General features: G+C 46.7%; 9 protein-coding genes across 9 annotated transcripts; 4 read left to right on the top strand and 5 right to left on the bottom strand.

Annotated features, from left to right (window-relative positions):
- Positions 1-148: 148 nt before the first annotated feature.
- Positions 149-1,826, bottom strand: C8R40DRAFT_1112205 (mannose-6-phosphate receptor binding domain-containing protein). The gene is made up of 6 exons (XM_046228408.1): positions 1,669-1,826; positions 1,451-1,600; positions 1,160-1,394; positions 1,036-1,097; positions 372-985; positions 149-316 (listed from the first exon to the last, which is right to left on the bottom strand). Exons 1-6 carry the CDS (start codon positions 1,803-1,805, stop codon positions 210-212), a joined length of 1,305 nt encoding a protein of 434 aa, XP_046084993.1. The 5' UTR covers positions 1,806-1,826; the 3' UTR covers positions 149-209.
- A 2,309-nt stretch (positions 1,827-4,135) lies between these two features.
- Positions 4,136-5,473, bottom strand: C8R40DRAFT_1253460 (SH3 domain-containing protein). Its single transcript, XM_046233730.1, has 3 exons — positions 5,164-5,473; positions 4,705-5,110; positions 4,136-4,654 (listed from the first exon to the last, which is right to left on the bottom strand). The coding sequence occupies exons 1-3, from the start codon at positions 5,428-5,430 to the stop codon at positions 4,614-4,616; spliced, it is 714 nt and encodes a 237-aa protein (XP_046084992.1). The 5' UTR covers positions 5,431-5,473; the 3' UTR covers positions 4,136-4,613.
- A 95-nt stretch (positions 5,474-5,568) lies between these two features.
- Positions 5,569-7,429, top strand: C8R40DRAFT_1112199 (uncharacterized protein). Its single transcript, XM_046228407.1, has 6 exons — positions 5,569-5,923; positions 5,983-6,047; positions 6,108-6,249; positions 6,307-6,736; positions 6,787-7,041; positions 7,097-7,429. Exons 1-5 carry the CDS (start codon positions 5,617-5,619, stop codon positions 7,010-7,012), a joined length of 1,170 nt encoding a protein of 389 aa, XP_046084991.1. The 5' UTR covers positions 5,569-5,616; the 3' UTR covers positions 7,013-7,041; positions 7,097-7,429.
- Positions 7,430-7,934: 505 nt separating this feature from the next.
- C8R40DRAFT_1070728 (Maf1 regulator-domain-containing protein) lies at positions 7,935-9,476 on the bottom strand (the record flags this gene model as incomplete). The annotated part of the gene is made up of 3 exons (XM_046226262.1): positions 7,935-7,986; positions 8,039-8,060; positions 8,126-9,476. 3 exons carry the CDS (start codon positions 9,474-9,476, stop codon positions 7,935-7,937), a joined length of 1,425 nt encoding a protein of 474 aa, XP_046084990.1.
- A 194-nt stretch (positions 9,477-9,670) lies between these two features.
- C8R40DRAFT_363911 (rab-GTPase-TBC domain-containing protein) lies at positions 9,671-12,003 on the top strand. The gene is made up of 3 exons (XM_046234847.1): positions 9,671-11,641; positions 11,771-11,866; positions 11,913-12,003. Exons 1-2 carry the CDS (start codon positions 9,738-9,740, stop codon positions 11,772-11,774), a joined length of 1,908 nt encoding a protein of 635 aa, XP_046084989.1. The 5' UTR covers positions 9,671-9,737; the 3' UTR covers positions 11,775-11,866; positions 11,913-12,003.
- On the bottom strand, positions 11,870-13,605 carry C8R40DRAFT_1253447 (nicotinate phosphoribosyltransferase; the record flags this gene model as incomplete). The annotated part of the gene is made up of 9 exons (XM_046233729.1): positions 13,435-13,605; positions 13,249-13,378; positions 12,913-13,194; positions 12,691-12,857; positions 12,591-12,640; positions 12,522-12,537; positions 12,343-12,465; positions 12,092-12,290; positions 11,870-12,027 (listed from the first exon to the last, which is right to left on the bottom strand). The coding sequence occupies exons 1-9, from the start codon at positions 13,480-13,482 to the stop codon at positions 11,870-11,872; spliced, it is 1,173 nt and encodes a 390-aa protein (XP_046084988.1). The 5' UTR covers positions 13,483-13,605.
- C8R40DRAFT_1161486 (ribosomal protein S5 domain 2-type protein) lies at positions 13,598-14,531 on the top strand (the record flags this gene model as incomplete). The annotated part of the gene is made up of 3 exons (XM_046230125.1): positions 13,598-13,656; positions 13,704-13,982; positions 14,033-14,531. 3 exons carry the CDS (start codon positions 13,598-13,600, stop codon positions 14,529-14,531), a joined length of 837 nt encoding a protein of 278 aa, XP_046084987.1.
- C8R40DRAFT_363845 (putative methyltransferase-domain-containing protein) lies at positions 14,450-15,591 on the bottom strand. The gene is made up of 3 exons (XM_046234846.1): positions 15,342-15,591; positions 15,076-15,280; positions 14,450-15,030 (listed from the first exon to the last, which is right to left on the bottom strand). The coding sequence occupies exons 1-3, from the start codon at positions 15,408-15,410 to the stop codon at positions 14,528-14,530; spliced, it is 777 nt and encodes a 258-aa protein (XP_046084986.1). The 5' UTR covers positions 15,411-15,591; the 3' UTR covers positions 14,450-14,527.
- On the top strand, positions 15,440-17,549 carry C8R40DRAFT_1112184 (citrate synthase). Its single transcript, XM_046228406.1, has 9 exons — positions 15,440-15,591; positions 15,641-15,751; positions 15,812-15,879; positions 15,927-15,979; positions 16,035-16,294; positions 16,349-16,440; positions 16,491-17,046; positions 17,100-17,262; positions 17,319-17,549. The coding sequence occupies exons 1-9, from the start codon at positions 15,553-15,555 to the stop codon at positions 17,381-17,383; spliced, it is 1,407 nt and encodes a 468-aa protein (XP_046084985.1). The 5' UTR covers positions 15,440-15,552; the 3' UTR covers positions 17,384-17,549.
- Positions 17,550-17,778: the final 229 nt, after the last annotated feature.

The raw sequence follows: 17,778 nt of genomic DNA, 5'->3' as shown, positions 1-17,778 counted from the left end.
ATAATTAAGGAGCCGAAAAGCTGTTGAGAGCAAGCGACCGCAGTACTTAGGAATGAGAAATCCACCGTGTACAAAGTCGAGTTTCTACGCAGTTGATGTCATCTCATGCTGTGGCGGTGATAGAGCACAGCCATCGCCTCATATGGTAACACTGCTTTGCCTCTTCACCGGGTTCAGTAAATAGTAAGAAATACAAAAGGTATAGAAAGCTATAGCCGAATAGTACCCTCTTCGCCTAAATCTCGCCCACGAGGTTGAGCTGCAGATTCTGACGCAGCTGGAGGATTAGTATTGTCTTCTGAAGGATGAGCGGGAGCTGTTGGACAAAAAATAAGCACTTATAGCCACAAGAGAAATGGGCGAAAACATACGAGCCGCTGCGGTCATCGGAGTAGCAATCACGTCTTCTTCTTCTTCATCATCACCTAACATGAACGTTCTTTCTTCTGCTGTAGAAGAACCTGGCTCGTATTTCTTCACCATCACAGGTGCGGGTGATATTGGTAGGGGTGCGGGTGGCTGAGTAGATTTTGTTTGATTTTGCTTGTTTGTCGTATTCGTGCCCGAGTTTGGCCTCATGAAACCACCCACTCCCCCGCCAGGTACATCAACGACATTAGTTGACTCTCCACCACCACCAATGTCAACTTGAGCTTGGTGACTGAAAGAATTCGTCGTTGCACCGCTTCGAGTGTTGGCGCGAGGGTTAGCTCGACCAGGAGGAAGTTGACTGCCGACACCAAATCCGGTGTTAGGGTTTGTACGCCCGCCCCAGGTGCGTGGTACATTGCTTCCCCATCCACTTCCTTGGCCTCCTTCATATAGTTGCCCCATTATATCACGGAACCAGCCTAAAGCTTCTCGGCCATGATACTTCATGGCCTCAATGGAGAACTGCGGTATCTGGTCAAATCCACGTAGTTGAAGAACGTAACGGTTGTAAAGAGTTCCAAAGACTATGTATAGCATTACGAGGAGCGTCACCCTACAAAATTTTGAGTCATTTCCCTAGACCGACAGATTTCGCATACTCACAAGATTGCAAAAACCGCAAAGAATCCCCAAGGACCACCACTTTCACCAGTTGGACAAGCATACTGCGGTTCCAAATTCATAATTTAGCACGGATACGGATGATCTGCTTTGAGTTAGTACGCACATGCGTTCTCCATTCAACGAAGAACACGCAAGCCAATTCATCGTTATGAGGAGGCCATTGGGCAGTGAGTCGCGGGGTCCCAGAGCCATACACTGATGTATCGCAGATAAATTCGACTATAGTTCCTGCCCTATCATTCTTGGACTGGCCGTTTTCGGATTTGCAGCGAGAACCGTTTTCCATAACAATCTTCGGGTTTGCGCCAGAGGACAACACAAGTGTAGTGTTCTTTTCACTGATTGAAATTTATGTGAATATTGGACATAACCAGGATCAGTATCACGCACGTACCCAATCGAAAAGCTGCCGCGTTCTTTCTCGATGATTCCGCCCACCTTGGAAGTATTGGGAATATCTGAGCCCCAGCTTTCGTAGGAGATCGCCTTGCATACGTTCATGACAATTTTGTGCCCTTGGTCAGTTTTGAATTCGTAGTCCTTGCTACATACGAAAATAAATAATTCCATTGGTATAAACATAAACGTTGTTATTTCAATAACGTCGCGTACCTTGCGCTCAATGGACTGAGATCATAATATCTTCCATCATCAGAGTGAACCGTGCATTCTTTGTCATTGGTCGTTGCGGCTGAGTAGACAGGCGTGAAAAAATACAGCAACACTGTCCAACACCATAATGTGAGCATTGCTGATACAGTGGTTAAAATGAGCGCGCGTCTAATTTCACCTATAGAACGGCTAATTCCGCAATGATAAAGGGTTACAGTATCCTTAGCGCCGTGCTGGCACGGCAATCCCCGACTCTGAATGGTCTCTGATGTATAAGGTAAACTAAAACTGGGAAAGGGCCTCGTTCCGAGGCACTGACCTTGGCTGGATTGCCTGACTTGCCAATAGGATACAAAGATATGGATAGTGAGCTTAGGTACAATTTTTAATGATATGCACACTTGCAGCAAGTAGATGTCTCAATAGCACAAAAGTAATGCAAAAAACAGATTCTAAACAAACTCCATTTTTACAGTAACATTTGGATGAGGTAGTTAGACATTGAGAAGGATGAGATAATTGGAGCAATGAGCAGATGGGGGACAAGTCAGGTCGAGAACTTGAATACACACCACAAGCTCCACCATAACTTGCAGCACTATTAGTCGCAAATTCTAACAATGCTCACTTTCCACTACTACAGCATGTTTCAGCTGCCAAATTCCAATGATGACAATGCATGTAAAGTAAGTTTACACAAGTATGGCTGACACCCCAGAGTGGAACAGAATTGCATAAAAATGCAACAGTTCACTGTAATGATTCCATTTACACAAGATCACAATATTAATGATTTCACTGTATTATTATAGTACTTCAACACTGACATATTGTAAGACCTGGGTCAGAATTGGTCTTAAGGGTGGATTTGGTATGAGAGGTTTATGTTGTAGTGTGCTAGGAGCAAGCTGTAGCTCAAAGGGAGCTACAGGAACTGCGACTAAGGACAGGAATGACCTAGTAGTAGTTCTGATTGTGAGATGTGACCCTTGAAGGGGTTCCTAGAAGGTCCAGGGAGGTCTCTAGGATGATAACCAGTGGAGATAAAGATAACTGGGAGCTAGGGGACATAGGAGTGTTGCATAGTATGAATTGTAATAGCTAGGAACGTCAACGTAGGATCATTATAGCTAGTAGATGGTGTGAGCTTCAGACATGAGAGCTCCCAATAGAGTGTGAGCCTGGGAAGTGGGGGGTAGCAGTTGGCGTCCTCAAGTGGTGGGGGTGGTAATGGAGAAGCGGCACATAGTTGGACGTAAGGGGGAGCTTCGACATTACCTAAGTCAAGGTCCAGAGCTCATGGAGCAACTAGGGAGGTTGGCTCACCGAAACGATAGATGTTTGGGGAGCTTGAAAACTCACTCAGATTGCTTAGACATGAAGTAGAAGTGTATATTAGATCGTGTAGATGAGAAACAGAAGTAGAGAGACTGAGATAATGAAACAGAGAGTAGAGAGAAAATCTGTATAGTTAGCAGAGACTGGACCTATGTAAAAGGGTGTGTGTTCAAAATATACCAAGCTGGTGTTTGGGACACTACAGGACTGCTTAAATAGGTACGGAGAAGTTAACAAGGGAGCATCAGGGGATCTGGTATGTGTAAGGTAAATGATCAAGCTTAGGTACTAATGGGGTTGCTGCAATGGGAAGGTCCTGGCCCGAAAGGGGTTAAGTCTGTGCATGCTTGTATCCTGGGAGGTGTGGTGAGTTATCGAAGTCGAGGTAAGGCAGGGGAGCTTATGGAGGAGGTCCCGTGATGAAGTAGAGAGAACGAGGGGGTCTCTCCAAGGTTGGATAAGAGTAAAGGGAGGTAGGTTAGGGCATGAAGGTAGGTCAGAGCATGACACATATATAGAAACACACTACAAATGCATACTGTAGTATTCACTGGCACCCAAAAAGGCAACAATATCATTAAACCATGTGCACCATCTATATACCTAAAGTTAAACCATACAACACAATAAAAAAAGTAGCTACACACACTGCCACCAAATTGGTTCAAACAGTTACACCTATGTATCATACAGCTCCTCTTGCAAAATAATCTCACAAAACACGGCCATTTGAATCCTCCTCTTTCACAGTTGGTGAATGCTTCTATCATCAAACAAACATGCGATTGTAGGCCACTGCACCACCGTGCATGGCAAAAACTCGGCTCCCTCCTTATGGGTTATTAAATATTAATTGAATATTATGGAATCAAAAAACAGGGGCGCCTTTCAGGCGCCGACATTGATTTTCTGAGAAAAGCAGAATAAAAGTAAATTTACTTAAACTATCTATGGAGTAACAGGGTGTAACCGAATGAGACGAGAAAAAGTAATCGTGACAGAGGGTGACAGTCCCGTGATATCCCGTGCCGGTCACATTTAAATGAATGTATTCCAACAGAATGTGACTGAGTACCATATATGGAGAAACTCCTTCCAAGTAAGCAAAGCGAAATAGCATGACGCGACCTACATAAGGACGAGTCTTCCGTAAACTACAGCCTCGTAAAATTACTGCCAATGCCACATGACAATTTACCAAGCAAAACGAATCTACGGCTCCACTACCGTAACAGGTATACAACCAATGATCATCAGACTCCTGACATCATACTCAACCCATATTACGGCTCAATATATTTGCAGAATGATCTTGAAAAACAAGGCCGTTTGAAACCTACAAGGACCTCCTCCTTCAGAGTCGGTGAAGTACTACTGTAAGCACTTCGACTCAAAATCGAGAGGTTAATGATTCTGCCTTTCAGAAACTGCAGTGTAGTGTGAGTCCAAGGAGGGAGGACCTTATTCTCTTCGATCGTTCAAACACAAGAATTTCTGATAGCATGGTAGTAAATCGTAGTATCCATTGCTGCAATTCCAATTCCCGATATATATACCAATAAATATCCAGTCAAAATCTCGGTGCTGAAGAAAACAAGACGGATAAATCAAAATATTGCTCGGACGAGACCACCACCAATAGCGGCACCTGCGATGAATCAAGCGATTGGAAATGAGTGACAGAGATCACCAACTTACCAGCGCCAAATCCAACACCACCAGCAGCTGAATGTGCCATAGTGTTTCCGTACTTGCCGAACTTGCTCTTCTTCTTTTCCTGACCAGCATCCTCCTGCAAACCTACGTTATTTACCCCTGCGTCCGGTGGGGGAGGAGCATTGGCGCTTTGATGTGCAGCGCCGAATGGTTTATAGACAGGTTTTTCCTTGGCACCATTGAATGCAGGTGGTAGTGATCTACCACCAGTAGAAGGGATAGGTGTAGGCATGGCAGCGGCAATGGGCGCATGTGCAACAACCTTTTCGACATATGATGAAGGAAAAAGTGCTTGACGCCCATTTATTTTTCCAGTCCACCAATCTGAATTTGTTTCTTCCAAGATTTCAATCATGTCACCAGCAGCAAAAGAAAGGTCAGCGGCATCCTTCAAAAAATAGTGAGTATCATTAAGGGGTTTAATGCGAGGGAGATACTAACAGCGCCATCTTCGTTGTATCCCCAAATTGCCTTAGCCATGACAGGCTGAGGGGATATGACTGCGGGAGATCTCCGTGCAAAAGGCGAAGGTGTAGGCATAGCAGGTCCAGGCGCAGCTCCTGCGCGAACATTGCCCAATTTGCTTAGAAAGGCAGAGGCGTCTGATTGAGCCAAATAGTCGTGTGATACAAGGAATTCTACGTTCTGTTGGACCTGAGATACGACATGAGCGAGAAGAGCGTCGGCTTCGAAATTAGTGGCAGTCATGGTTGAGATTGGTTGAACGTTGATGGTTGCGGTGAGAGTGAAGACTGATTATGCTATGACATTTAAGTCAAGCCGGAGTCAAGCCGGAGTCAAGCCATGGCGGGATCCGAACCGGCAGTGGCAGTGTTTGCCGGTTGGCGTTTTTTCGTTTTCCTCCTCTCCCAACCAAATCCCTCCATAGTAACAATGCCTGGCACGCATCTTCTCCCCCCAAATCTTCTCAAACTTTTCGCTCCGAGGCCGCCATTGCCTTATATTCGTCCCATAGACAAGGATATCAACCGTGTCAGGGCGAAAACAGTATCTGGTGTCGGTTCCATAATAAGCCAGTTGAAGGAAACTGCAACTGAAAATCTCGTTGCTGGAAGCGCGGAATCTATGGAAGAAGGCGAAGAACCTGCCTTTACTCTCGCGGAAGATGTGAAACGGCAAATACGACGAGAAGAGCGGAAGAAACGGAGAACAGACGAGTTTAAAATTGCGAAGGAAACATGTGCGATTTTGATCATCACCGGTGTCCTGTTTTTCGTTTCTCACTTTCGTGAATCATAGACAAACCAGCAGACGACCCAGAGGCTGCTGGAGATCCTTATAAAACTCTTTTTATTTCCCGGCTCGTGCGTAGTTGTGTTTCTTCGGGGAAAAAGTAAAGGTATTGACTTCTTAACCTTTCGTAGCATAAAAGTGCAACAGAAAATGACCTTCGACGTGAATTCGAGACATACGGGACCATTGAAAGAGTAAGGATTGTCCGTGACAAGAAAAATCGAAGTCGAGGGTATGCGTTTGTAGTATACGAACGTGAACGTGATATGAAGGGTTTGTTTCTTTATCTACCATTTTTTCCTCCTCATCCATCCATGTTGCAATTTTCAGCTGCCTATAAAGAATCCGATGGTGTCCAAATAATGGGAAAACGAATTTTGGTCGACGTTGAACGTGGTAGAACGGTCCGCGGGTGGAAGCCTAGAAGACTTGGTGGAGGACTTGGTGGTCGTCCGAAACGGGTCGAGCCAACAGTGGTTGCGGCCGCGCCTCCGAGACCAGGCGGAGGTGGAGGTTTCCGAGGAGGAGGATTCGGTGGTGGCGGAGACAGAGGCGGTCCGCGTGGTGGATTTCGAGGTGGCCGGGGAGGATTCCGCGGAGGAGGCTTTGGTGACCGGGGTGGATTTGGTGACCGAAGTGGAGGATTTGGTGACCGGAATGGTGGTGGCGGTGGTGGATTTCGAGGTGGGTTCGGCGGAGGCATGGACGGTGGCTACCGTGGTCGAGACTTCGGAGGCGGTGGTGGTGGCGGTGGATTCAGGTATTGATCTGGTTTTATTTCGTAACGTTTTGCATTCTAATTTTCCACAGGGGCGGCCGTGGCGGAGGTGTTGGGTATAACGGCGGTGGATTCGACGGGCCACCACCGTCAAATGGCTTCGGTCCTCCAGGTGGTCCTGGTTTCAATGGTCCGCCAAATAACGGAGGATTCGGCCCACCTGCAGGTGGGTTCGGAGGTGGGTATCGTGGCGACCTTAAGAGAAGTGATGGTCCCGGCGGATACGATGACAGAGATTCCAAGCGTCCCCGATATTAAACGAGGATATGGGTATCGAAATCGCTTTGGTTTCAGATATATCCTTTTTTAGCTTTTCCCTGCTTTACTTACGCGTTATTACAGTTGTATTCTCAGGTTGAGTATCATCTCTGGTGGGCTCACTTTTCTTCTCTGTTTCTAAAGCCTTTCCGAAGTAAGTATGTTCATTTTCATCAATGGACATCATGTATTACTGGACAGGCAAGTATGCACACGGTAATAATCCATGTCTTATTTTATTCCATATTTCTTTCTCCCATCTGTATCTCTATGTCGTGGTTGAGAATACCAGTATTTTTCTCTCTTCCCGCTTTCTGACACAGTATGGATCAGTGTGTATTGTCACTCTACGCGGTCACTTGTGCCACGTATGTAGGTAACTGATGTAGTGCGGAAAATTTATGAAGCGAAGGATGCGTCTTTTTCTGTTTTTTTCCTCAACCTGATGCTGAGTATTTGAAGCCTTTTTGCTGCGCTATCAACACCGGCTCAAGTGTCCGGTTTGACTTCCACATCGTCTCGTCACTGTTACTCATGCAAATCACCTAGCTCGACTTCGCTACTACATGACAATGATGTTCAAGATGGAATCCACTCTAAAGAGGTCAGTAGAAATGAGGTGGAGTATATAATAGAAGTGAAAGAGTACGATACAGCTATGGGAAAAAGTTCAACTTTGGAGACGATAACACGAAAGGTGAGTACTACTACAACATTCATAACTCAGAACATACAATGACTCTCTGGCCAAAAGAGATATACAAACTACTATACACGAGTGAGGTCAAGCAAGAGCCCGAGACCACCAGAAGACGACATAAGCGAGAGCGAGAGACAGCGAGAAAGAAGACATATACAGTGTGCGTGGAGACTTCTCTTGGATGCAAGCGCGAACACGAAATCACCAGTAAACGCAACAAACTCATTGAGCTGCTTTTGACTCGTGTTGAGTGCCGGAGGGCCCTTCGAGTCCGCTATTCAGGAAGTAATTACGTTGGGAAAGATGATTGAAAGGAGAACACATACCTTACTGATTCCCGTACTAAACCTAGACCAAAATCACAACGTCACCGTCCAACTATACAACGAGTCCCAAAGCTCTTGCGCCTGCACCAGCCGCCCCTTCCCAACCTAAGAAGCGCTCTTTGCCTGCAGTCGGGAATCTCATCGACACAGGACTAACGTCGCTTTCATCCGATTCCGAAAATTTGCGTATTCGTCTGTTGCGTCTAGCAACAGATGCATAAAGTTGATGAGTGGGTTCGCTCCCGTAGACAAACAACTCCTCGTCTACAGGCGTCTCGGGCATGGAATCCATGGAACGCTTTCTGGCCCACACAGTTACATATAGTATCCGTTTCTGCTTGCGATTGAGGAAGAACCAGTGCGACGACCAGAGAAGTGTATTACCACCACTGGACGAGGTCGGATGCATAGGTGGGTAGGATGAAGGTAAAATTGAAGAGCTAGAACGCGAGGGTGTACGAAGAGTCAAGCGAGTCGGTGACAGCGGCCGGTATGATTCATCGAAAGGAGATATAGGATTGGCAGAGGTGGATAGAACCGCATCCCGCGGAGTAACAGGAGTAGAGAGTGTAGAATGGGGCTGATTATATGATTGGGTGTTTATATCTTCATCCAAAGTAAACACATGTACTTCGTCAGGTGAATATCCTTCGAACTCGTCTTCAAAATCCTCGTCGCCTTCTTCCTCTCCCTCTCCAGCATTCGGATCCTCTTCTGGCTCTGGGACGTACTCGAAAACCTCGCATTCATCAAGAGGGCCGATGACATCGTCAAGAAGCGCATAGACTTCGGGATGGGTACCAGAGATGACACTGGACGGAGCGCAAGGACTTTCCTTAACAAATTCGTAGGGACTACCCGGACTACCTTGAGCAACACCGAAACCTAGGCCCTGCGCAGCAGGATACGCGCCGTAAGCCATGGAGGCATAACCCGAATTGTGGCGAGAAGTATGAGACCGCACCGAAGTCTGGCTGGCGAGTAATGTGGTGCTTAGTGCGTTGAGTATTTGTGCCCCTGATTCGAGGTGAACAAATGACGAAGGCTTTACTGAATCGAAAATGTAGTCAGGAAATGCCACATTGAGCGTGGAAATGAGGAGATAGAGAGTTTTTCTGGACTGCGGTGAGCCGAGCGGTCCAAAAGGGGTCGAAAGCGATGAATGAGCCTGCGCAAGGTACGAGTGGGGTAATGTATGGGAAGACGATCCTTCTGCTGGTGAAGACTTTGAATGTTCTTCTCCGGGGTCAAACTTCATTGTCTCCAATACACCCATGTCGTCCCAGTAAACCTTTTCCAAATCTCTGAAGAGCCGTTTATCACGCTTGATATTCTTGCACGAATAGGCCTCGAGTCTAACAGAAACGTTGCATTCGGAGCCTTGGTGCGAAAGTGAAGATGCCAATGCAGTAAGAGAGGGTAATTCGATATACTTCATGGCTGCTGCAAGTATTGTCGAAGGTGAAAGTCAAGTCTGAAAGAGAAAATTATGAACCGAATTAAGCAAGAAGATTGTACGATGAGCCCTGTGGATCCTCAAGGGAGATGTTGGTCGAATAACTGACAGTTGCTGGACAGACTGGAATGCTTTAATGAGGTCCGGTGTAAAGATAGGGTCTCCACAACGTGCCGGTTACAAGAAAATTCCCAGGCGCCACTTAAAGCTAAATCCTTCACCTTCGCCGTCGCATCAACTTGTATGGATTATGACAAAACATTTTGGCAAGAGGCAAGACGGAAGAGTTTAGAGCCTGGGGGATTTGGAAAGGACAGAGTTCATTACTGGTCCAAGCTGCTCAATGTCGATGATAGTGATATTGATACCGAAGCGACGGTATCAGACATCGAAACTTTGCCGGTGCACGCTGACGAGCCACAAATTCGCTTGGACACTGACCGAAGCTTCGTTATGTATCCAGACGGTGATGTACATTGTCTCCAAGAGAGCTTAAATAAACTCCTTGTGACATTATTCCGGAGACATCCATCGTTGTCCTATTTTCAGGGCTACCACGACATCATTACCGTCCTGTTCCTTACTCTTCCATCTCCCCTCCACCTTCCATGTGCAGAGAGAGTGAGCTTGCACCGGACACGCGACGCCATGGGCGACGGGCTAGAACCTGTCCTCGGATTATTGCGGTTTCTTGCAAAGCTCATTGCTGCGGTCGATGTCGAGCTGGCCAAATTACTCAAATGTGCTGCTCCGTTGCCATATTTCGCATTGAGCCATTTGCTGACAATGTTCGCACACGACATCCCAACATTGCCGGTGATACAGCATGTCTTTGATTACCTGTTGGCTAGACCACCTATCGCCCTCGTGTATCTCACTGGTGCAGTGATCCTCGCAAGGAGAGATGAACTATTGGCCCTTGAGGAGGATGAAGATGGTGACCTTGGCATGCTACACTCCTTACTTGGGACTTTGCCACAGGTGAGCGATGAAGCAATACCAGAAGAAGTCGCGGCAGAATTTAGACAAGAGCACCAGGCTGAAGCTGGCGACGCTGAAAACTGCAGGGGTCCCTCACCGGATCCTTCACCTTCTGCTTCGGGCGCAGAAATGGAAATGGAAAAATCATCTTGCAACTCTGTTGTTGCAGACGATGACGATACCGACACAATCGCAGAGTCCGAGTACTACGAGGACACGGAAACAGTGCTCAATAGTGATGTTGATGCAGATGAAGAGCCATTGAAGTTGCTGGACTTCGTGGCGTCTTTCAGTTCTTCACCGGGTCGATCTGGAATATTATCACTTCCACCATCATCGCCTCGTCCAGCGTCTGCATCTGATCCCCTTCCACTAGATTCACAATCACTACCACAATCAAATCCCCCTCTCCAGTCCGTATCCTCTTCACCGTCATCCTCATCGTTTTCGATACATACTCCATCAAGTTCATCTCACGCAACAACTTTACCCACCCGAGATAATTTGTCCGGTTCTCCCTCATTTGAGACACAATCTCACGTTGACGATTTTGATTCGTCGAAGAAAGCCAAAAAATTGCCTATACCGTTATCTGTTCTTCTTCGCGATGCAGACAGACTACTGGCGGCATATCCACCCTATCAAGGCTACTTGCAAGAATTGACCAACATGTCTTCTTCCGTCTCTCTGTCCAACAGTCCTAATGTCACTCCAAATAACTCCTCATCCCCCATAAACTCATCGGATTCTTCTCTCGCACCTGTCTTATCCTCCATAATGGGTCCTTCCAGTGTTGTCTATACGTGGTCTGAGGACCCTGCCAAGCTACCTTCCGATACTGACGCAGAACTAATGGTTCGTGACACTTCGAGAATAGTCTATCCCTGGGATCCGTCCTCAAACGAGGACGAGGACGGGGAAGATGATGGTGAAGGTGAAAAGGATATTCCCGGTGATTCCACGAAGCGAAGAACAAGGTTCGGGGACGGTAGGGTGCTACGTCGTCCTGAATTAGTACTCAGCGCGGGTGCGGGTGCGGTGTTAGTCATTGCTATCGCACTGGCAATGTATAGCAATCGGATCAGTCGTGGTGAACGACTGTCGCTTGACAGATTGTTGGGCTTATTGGGTGTGTGGGGAGTTTGGGGTTGGAATTGGATTAACAGGTGATGTGACCGTTCATCTGCCGTCATTGAGAATGTTTTACGGTCTACCAATTTCTACTATTCGTATTATTATCATACAATGATATAAGTCTATATGGTTCTAATGTTCTTCAAATCGTCAATTTACAGGTAATCCAAACAATTTCTTCACATCTTTTACCACTTCTTGATTACCGGTGTTCTACGATGACATCTCGTTAGAACAAAACATGACGTTAGATAAAGGTGTTATTGACTTGCCTTTCTAAGGTCGTCACTGATTTTGACGCAGGATTTACTATTAACTTCGGCAAGCTTAATGACCATATTAAGAGCCGGACTCTTGCTCTTGGGGTCGGAAACCTTGACGAAGTCGTTGGATAAAAATGTACCGATGCCAAAGGAGGCTGAGAATACGGTTAGTTAAGATTTGTTAACAGTGCTAGAGATAGATCGACTCGCCTTTGAAACCAATCTCGTCGGCTTGTTTCTTGAGGGTCAAAGCCTTGTCGAGATTTAAAGAGTCAGAATAAATTATCATTTTTTCTCTGTGATCGATGCCCATTTTAACGTAAACTTCCTTCGCCCGTGGGGCGAACTCTAGAGGATCGCCAGAGTCCTGGCGAAGTCCGTGCCATTTCTTTGCACGAGCTGGGTTTTTGGAGAAGGTCTAGGTAAGGAAGGGTAAGCAGTGTGAGAAGCCGAGAATGTAGATACAATACCTGGAAGAATGCGGTGGTGGAGAATGTGTCTGTTAAAGCTAACAATATGGCGTTGGGATATGTGGTTTCCCAAATTTCAAGAGCAAGGTCATTGACGGACTCGTAGCCTTTGAGAGCTCCGATCTGAAAAGTATTCATGTCAAGCTATTGATTCGCTATATTGCGGAACGAGGACTTACACCCATAAACCACTCACTTCAAAACGCAATGAGAAAGATATTTTAGAAAGGAAAGGCGCTTGAGCTCACTGTGCGACCGTACCAACTGGGTTAATACCGTATTTATGAGCTAGGAAGACCTGATCACAGGATTAGCAAGCTGTACATGGGCAACGGAGATCTGTATCACATTGCTGGTGCCAGTCAGCTTCCCGGAGTTGGGGAGATCTTGAGTCGCCTTTATAAGAGCTCTTACGACGAAATCCTGGGTGTGAAAGGACCGTCTACGGCGCGTTCCAAATTCGCTGAATACGCAGCCAGCCTCAAGTAGTGCTTTGCCTTTCTGGTATGCCAGATCTTGAGAGAGAATGATGTAGGTCATCGGCACAGACACGACGAAATTTGAACGTACCCTCTTGTCCGTCATAAGACCAATCATTATCGACGGTGGTAAAGTATGTTTCACTGAGGCAAGCCATGAGAGGAACTTCCCATAGGATCGTCTCAACCCAGGGCCCTTCCGCAGTCATCTCTATGTGACCTTTATCGCCATTGACTGGGACGAATTCGATATGAACTTGTTCGGGTTTGAAACGATAGTTCTCCAAATAGTCGAGGTATTGCGGAGGAAAGTAGGGACAAGTTTTAGCGAGCCAAACGCGTTCGGCGGGGGTGAGTTTGACTTGATCAAAATCTATAGCAGGATATGAGGTGATGGCGCCATCCGGTCTACGATAACATCACTGACGAGATACTGCGGTCTGCAAGCGTTCAAAACATTCTCGGGTGAATAGCGTTGTGTCCTTGTTGCGATTGGTGAACCGATATATGGCTTGTACATCTGGAAAGTTTTCCAACACTGCATTCTGCATAGTAAACTGAATTAAGGGTAACAAATTAGGACGGTGTTGTAGAGGAAAATGCATATACGAGCCTTGTACAGATCAGTGTCGAGGATTGACTGGGGGATAGGCAGAGTCATGGTGGGTGAGGGAGAGAAACTAGGACTAATAAAGAATGTTATATATATGATTTGGAGGGTTGGAAGTAAAAGGAGTTAAGGATATGTATATTTTGGGTAGACTAGGGTAGACTTCATGAGCGCGGACCGCTTGTTACTCACACTCTCAGACTCCTCCGATTCCTCCGATGGTCAGTCACTGGCGTTTTTGCTTTCCTCTATAGCTCAACCTGTCCCAAGAGCTCTCGAATAGAAATATTGAACACTGGTGGTTATCGATCCGATGGACGTCGCCAATATGAATTACGGACAATCTCCATTGACCTTTCACCCCAAGGTTCCGGTGCTGACGGTTCTGCCAGCCTTACGCATGGCCTAACACAAGTCAATGTCTGCGTATTTGGTCCCCGTGAAGCAAAAATGCGGTCCCAGACTTATCATGATCGAGCCAACGTCAATATCGAGGTTGCCATCGCTGCTTTCAGCGCAAGTGAGAGAAGAAAAAGAGGCAGAGGAGACAAGTATGTATTGCTTGGATTTTTTCAATTTTATCTATGACCGTTCTTTGCAGACGGATTCTTGAACTTTCTCAAACTCTCAAGTCAACGTTCGAACCAGTTATTCAAACTTCGCTATACCCTCGCTCACAAATCGACATTTACATTCAAGTTCTACAGCAAGACGGTGGTCTACTTCAAGCCTGTGTAAATGCCACTACCCTTGCACTTGCGAACGCCGGCATTCCCATGTACGACTTTGTCTGCGCTGTCACCGGGGGTGTGCATTCAACGTCTGCGCTTCTTGATCTTACTCTCCTCGAGGAAAACGACCTACCAAATGTTACCGTCGCTGTCATGCCTCGGTCAGGAAAAATCACCTTGGTGTCAATGGAGACCCGATTACACGTTGATCGTTTTGAAGAGATTTTCAGGCTGGCAGGAGAAGCTGGTACAGTAATTCACAGAGAGATGAGGAGGGCTGTCAAGGACAGAACAGAGCAGTTGGTGGCTTCAATGCAGTCGGTTGGTCGACCTTCAACCGGAGCAGACGTAGGAGATAACGAATATTAGATTCGAGCCACCTCTATTCTTCGAAAGCAAGCTAGCCATTTTTCACCCTTGTTTCTCTCGACTTTTTTCCCTTCCTCCGTACTTGTGTATACCGCATCCACTATGTCGCCTTTACCCTCAGCACGTAATTGCTCTTCTGATACGGTGTCAAACAGAGGGAAGTTTTCGAGATGCGTTCTCATCCAATCATGCAGATCTTTGACGTCTGTGATGGTGTATACAATCCCACCTGGACGAAGAATAAAAGCGTATTCGGCCAATAGGGTCGGAGAAATGATGCGTGCTTTATGTTTCCGCGCTTTAAAATGTGGATCAGGAAAGAGGAAAAAAAGCGCAGAAAGGGATGCCTTTGCGAAATAATTGGGAAGGAATTTCATGGCGTTGGCGCGAACGATCGAAACGTTTTGATAATGTGCTGTTGGATCACCATGATTCGCAGTGCGTAGGGCAGTAATACGATCTTGAACATATTGCGATACTTGCACTCGGATTTCCATGCCTAAATGAATCAGACGAACTTCAAACCCGAGTATAGAAATCATACCGAGTATTAAACTATCAGGGAACAATGGAGCCAAGGTCATCGAAAGTCCACCGAAGCCGCATCCAATGTCTGCAAACTCTGGTCTTTTACCTGGAGCTGCTCCTGGGTAATGTGCATTCCAGTCCATGTGTTGAGGTGATTTGGGATAATCGAGGGTATGATCTGAGAAGGGGTTTGCATGTGCTCGCTGGCGGTAAAACCGTTTCTAAGGCAGAAGGAAGTTAAGGGCGGAAAGGAAGGATTGGAAGGATTGGAAGGGAACATACTTGAGGTAGAAGTTTTTGGCCCTCATCTTGAGCAGTCTGGTCCACCGCTACGCGTTTTCTCTTTCCCATATCGATGGCTAATAGTTAAAGACAAGGGCCACTCAAGCGCCGATCAATTACCCTTCTCCGAAATTTCGGAGTTTTTCGGGATAATACATTTTGTCGGTAAACATCGACATTTACACTTTCTTCCTAACCACCACCTTCTACAATGGCTTCCTCTCTGTCCTCACGCTCAATCTTGAATGCTGTCAGTCTCTTTTCTTGTACTGTATGGCTTTGGCTTACATTTCTACCAGTCCAAATCCCGAGCTGCTTGGGCTCGAAGCTCCCAGTTTTCCACGACGGCTGCTAAAAACTCGGCCTTGAAAGAAAGGTTGGCCCAGCTGATACCTCAGCAACTAGAGCATGTAAGCAACTGGGACTCCTTTCGGAACGCAGTGGGGTTCAACATTTGGCGCGTCGTCTAGGTCAAAGCAGTCCGCGCTCAGCATGGTTCAAAATCTTTTGGTGAAGTCAAAGTTGACCAGCTATATGGGTAAGGGTCTATTGTTGCTCGGAACATTGTACTCAAGTGCTATGCAGTGGTATGCGTGGTCTTCCGGCTCTTATATGGGATGGTTCAGTTCTCGATGCCGGTGCGTCTATAATTCGTCTTTCATGACGTTTACTTCTGACGCATTCTGTCTTCAGACGAAGGTATCCGGTTCCGTGGAAAAACTATCCCTGAATGTCAAGAACTTCTCCCAAAAGCTCCCGGTGGTTCCGAACCGCTTCCGGAGGGTCTCTTCTGGCTTCTTCTTACCGGTGAGGTGCCTACACAAGAGCAGGTTACCGAGTTATCCAAGGACTGGGCTGCCCGTGCTGCTATTCCTTCTTTTGTCGAAGAAATTTTAGACCGATGCCCTCCTACCCTTCATCCCATGAGCCAGTTTAGTCTGGCTGTCACTGCTGTGAGCACTAATTCTTTCATTCATATCATCCTTCTGATTCGTTGTTGTTTTTAGTTAAACCACAACTCCGCTTTTGCTAAAGCATACCAGGACGGTATCTCGAAGAAGGATTACTGGGGTCCCACTTTTGAGGATTCGATGGACTTGTGAGTATCAAATCATTGTCATTGAGACGGCATGGTTAACATAAACCAAGGATCGCCAAACTCCCTAACATCGCCGGCCGAATTTATCGAAATGTTTTCGGTCAGGGCAAGCTTCCTGCCGTTGACCCTAGCAAGGATTACTCCCAAAACCTTGCAACTCTGCTTGGCTTCGGTGACAACGAAAACTTTGTCGAGCTTCTTCGCTTGTACATCACCATCCACAGTGACCATGAAGGTGGTAATGTCTCCGCGCACACAGGTAAACTTGTCGGTTCTGCTCTCTCAGATCCTTTCCTTGCCTTCGGTGCCTCTCTGAACGGTCTTGCTGGACCTCTTCACGGTCTCGCCAACCAGGAAGTTCTGCTCTGGTTGCGCAAAATGCAATCCAAAATCGGAGAGAATGCTAGTGATGAGGCTGTCAAGGAATACGTGTGGTCCACTCTCAAAGGTGGACAGGTCGTCCCTGGATACGGACATGCAGTCCTCCGCAAGACTGACCCGCGATACACCGCTCAGCGCGAATTTGCCTTGAAGCACCTTCCTGAGGACCCTATGTTTAAGCTTGTTGGTCAAATTTATAACATCGTTCCTGGTATTCTGCTAGAGGTGGGAGATGTTTGTGTGTTCAAATCATAGGCTTACCTTGTTTCTTCTCGTAGGCTGGCAAAGCCAAGAACCCATGGCCCAATGTTGATGCACACTCTGGTGTTCTACTGACCTATTATGGTCTGACCCAGATGCAATTCTACACTGTTCTCTTCGGTGTGTCGCGTGCGTTTGGTGTTGCTGCTCAACTTATCTGGGACCGTGCTCTCGGTGCTCGTAAGCATTATATATATCCTGGGTGCCTCTCTCCACGCTGATATGTATTTCCCAAGCTCTCGAACGTCCCAAGTCGTACTCCACCGCTGCGATCGAGAAAATCTTTGCTAACAAGCAGTAAAAGTGATAGGTCTTGACGGTACTCAAGACATTTGAGTTCGCTTGTGTGTCGGTCGGTTGGGTCACATGGATATTCAGTGCAGTGTTGGTGTTATGTGCAGCACAAAAATTATGATGTAAATTTCGTAAATAATACGCTGCAATATTACAGCCTATTACAGCCACACTGTTACCCCCAAGGTACTAGGTAGACTCGAACCAGACCAGTCGCCTGAGTAAGTCACTGCGACGTTTGATGAACGTGCCGCGAACCGTCTCCAACACATTTCTCCGCTCGGAGTTCATTTCAGTTATGCGACAGTCTCGACCCCTACCGCGCAACTCACTCAGATCTGTCGGATTCCATTGCGTTACACTAACTTAGGCTATTCATCTTCGACTGGAACCCTAGTCGTC

The sequence above is a fragment of the Lentinula edodes genome (assembly GCF_021015755.1).
Source record: "Lentinula edodes strain Le(Bin) 0899 ss11 chromosome Unknown C8R40scaffold_24, whole genome shotgun sequence".
NCBI lineage: Eukaryota > Fungi > Basidiomycota > Agaricomycetes > Agaricales > Omphalotaceae > Lentinula > Lentinula edodes.
This window is presented reverse-complemented; position numbering and strand designations above follow the sequence as displayed.